The sequence below is a fragment of the Gloeophyllum trabeum genome (genome assembly GCF_000344685.1).
Source record: "Gloeophyllum trabeum ATCC 11539 unplaced genomic scaffold GLOTRscaffold_00011, whole genome shotgun sequence".
Classification (NCBI taxonomy): domain Eukaryota; kingdom Fungi; phylum Basidiomycota; class Agaricomycetes; order Gloeophyllales; family Gloeophyllaceae; genus Gloeophyllum; species Gloeophyllum trabeum.
In genome coordinates, this window is record NW_006920420.1 from 438,066 (window position 1) to 440,232 (window position 2,167).

General features: G+C 51.5%; 1 protein-coding gene across 1 annotated transcript in view; it reads right to left on the reverse strand.

Moving 5' to 3' along the window:
* Positions 1–1,734: 1,734 nt before the first annotated feature.
* Positions 1,735–2,167, reverse strand: part of GLOTRDRAFT_18247 (MFS general substrate transporter) — a gene marked incomplete at both ends in the record, with an annotated part of 4,762 nt that continues 4,329 nt past the window's right edge. The window contains 2 exons of the mRNA XM_007869962.1: positions 1,735–1,917; positions 2,037–2,085. Coding sequence (XP_007868153.1) covers positions 1,735–1,917; positions 2,037–2,085 — 232 coding nt within the window. The remainder of the gene's footprint in view (positions 1,918–2,036; positions 2,086–2,167) is intronic.

Sequence of the window (2,167 nt, forward strand, 5' to 3'; positions counted from 1 at the left end):
TCCATTATTCACGACGGTAAGACATTTCTTGTCTTCATTGTCTGTTTGCATTGAATATCTCTTGTCCGGCTGTGAACCCAATGCCACAAGCATCAGATATTGTAGTCAGGTATTGACTTCAAGCATCTGTTAGTGGAGACTACTCCTGGTTACTGATATCGCCTTGAATAGCTAGATTAGTTGGATTGTCAGAACAGATACTTAGCCGTTTAGTCAGTAGCATAGCTAGTCTGCCATGGTCAAGCTAGATCATTGCTAGGTGGGTAGAGAACAGAGATGTCCATGGGGGAATGATACTCATGCCCTCATTCACAGATATGGGGGACACCCATTGGGTTGACCGTAGCATGATAGGTTTGCAAAGGCCTGGGGATGAGGGTCTACAAGTACAAGGAACCTTACTTTGCAGTACAATGTAGTACTCTATTATCCCTTGTAGTAGTCCACAACAGTATAACTTACCCAAACCATTCTTGTCGTGTGTTTCTACTCTGCTGGTGCTTCCAAGTGTGTGTTCCGGTTGTCACTCACAAATTATGCAATGAAAGTTTTGGGTATAGTCAACTATTTCCCGAATATCCACTGTTAGGGCTAAATGCTTGCACAGCTGAATGGCTCCTTGCATACTCCATAGTAGGTTATGTGACTTCCCACTTGTGATTGCGGTCTAGACGTCAAAACGTGCAAGCAGATGGCAGTGTCCAGCATTGCGATACCCAGACGTCTGTGCTCATACACATTCATGAACAGAACAAGAATGTCCCATATCCTTATCAGTATTAGCCAACCATGCCATACAAACTACCTCTATACACCAGCACACCTCTACCTTCTCTGAATCTCCCCTACCTCGCCCACAGGCTCCTCCCACTCCATCCTGATCCTCCTCTTACATGTAGATATATAGTATGGATGCCCGAGTCGCGACTACCACGTCCCTCTCAATATCAATGTGGTGACGCAGTAGCTGTTACCCTGGTATATCGTATTCCTGCAGCTCATCAATATTGAGACCCAAATACTTGTGTTAGCATGGACGGAGACACTGGCATCGAACAGCGTATGCCACAAGGAGCGCGAGCAAGGATCAGGGGAGGATGGGACGTGACCCCTTCGCCCACATACGACTGCCACCCCGGTGGTTGAAAGCAGTCCGTCAGAAGTGAGGGACGGGATTATCATACGTCGAGGTGCGAGTTTCATCGAAATGCTAGGCTAAGGGCAAGATGCGTCGCTCGAGGTCAATGACGCAGGCGGAGAAAAGGCAGATGCGAGATGCGTGAGGACTGACTCTGAAGTGTGCCACGCTCTCGCATCTTCTCCAGAACGTCCATCAGACACTTGAAGACAGGTACAAGGACGATAGACGACTAGAACAGGCCCAACGAATGCTCCTACCATTCAGGCGCGCCATCTCTCATCACTTCCATTCTGCCTGTAGCTCAGCTGCAACAACGCCACAGGCTCTGTCAGCAGATTCCACAAAGAGCTTCACCTTCTCTGTCACTCCGGCACCCCCACCCTCCACCGATGCTAACGTTCACCAACATCAGTCCATCCAAGAAATACATGTTTTACTATTAGTCAAATATACGGTATAATCTACCTTCATAGCCACGGAGGCACCTACGCCTTCTCAACATCCCCTCTGCCTCCCCCACCTCCATCCTGACCCTCCTCCGCCATATGGTCCACCACCACCTCCACCGCCTCCTTCACCGTCACCTCCCCAGGCCTCACCTTCCTCATCCCAAACCCGCCAGCCCACCCTACCCACCTATCATTCGGCAAATGCGGGCCGCGGAGGAAGAGGAGCACGAGGTCCAAGCCCGCGAGCCCGAGCGCGAAGTAGCCGACCGCGCGGTACCCGCCCTCGACGAAGAGCCGCGTCGAGACGGACGTGCCCATTACTTGGCCCTGCCGCATGCATGTGAGTGAGTACGATTAGGGGACGGGGAAGACACTCACGAGGAAGATCTAAAGGAAGGAGAGGAGTCAGTGGGAGAGACGAGGATGGGAAGGAGGGACATACGTACGCAGAGGATAACGACAGCATTCAGCCTTGCCCGTGCATCGGGGTTGATGCTACCATGCGCTCACTCAACCACCAGAACCCGACACCCGGCATCCTCACTCACCTGAACACGTTCGTAGTCAACGCCACCTG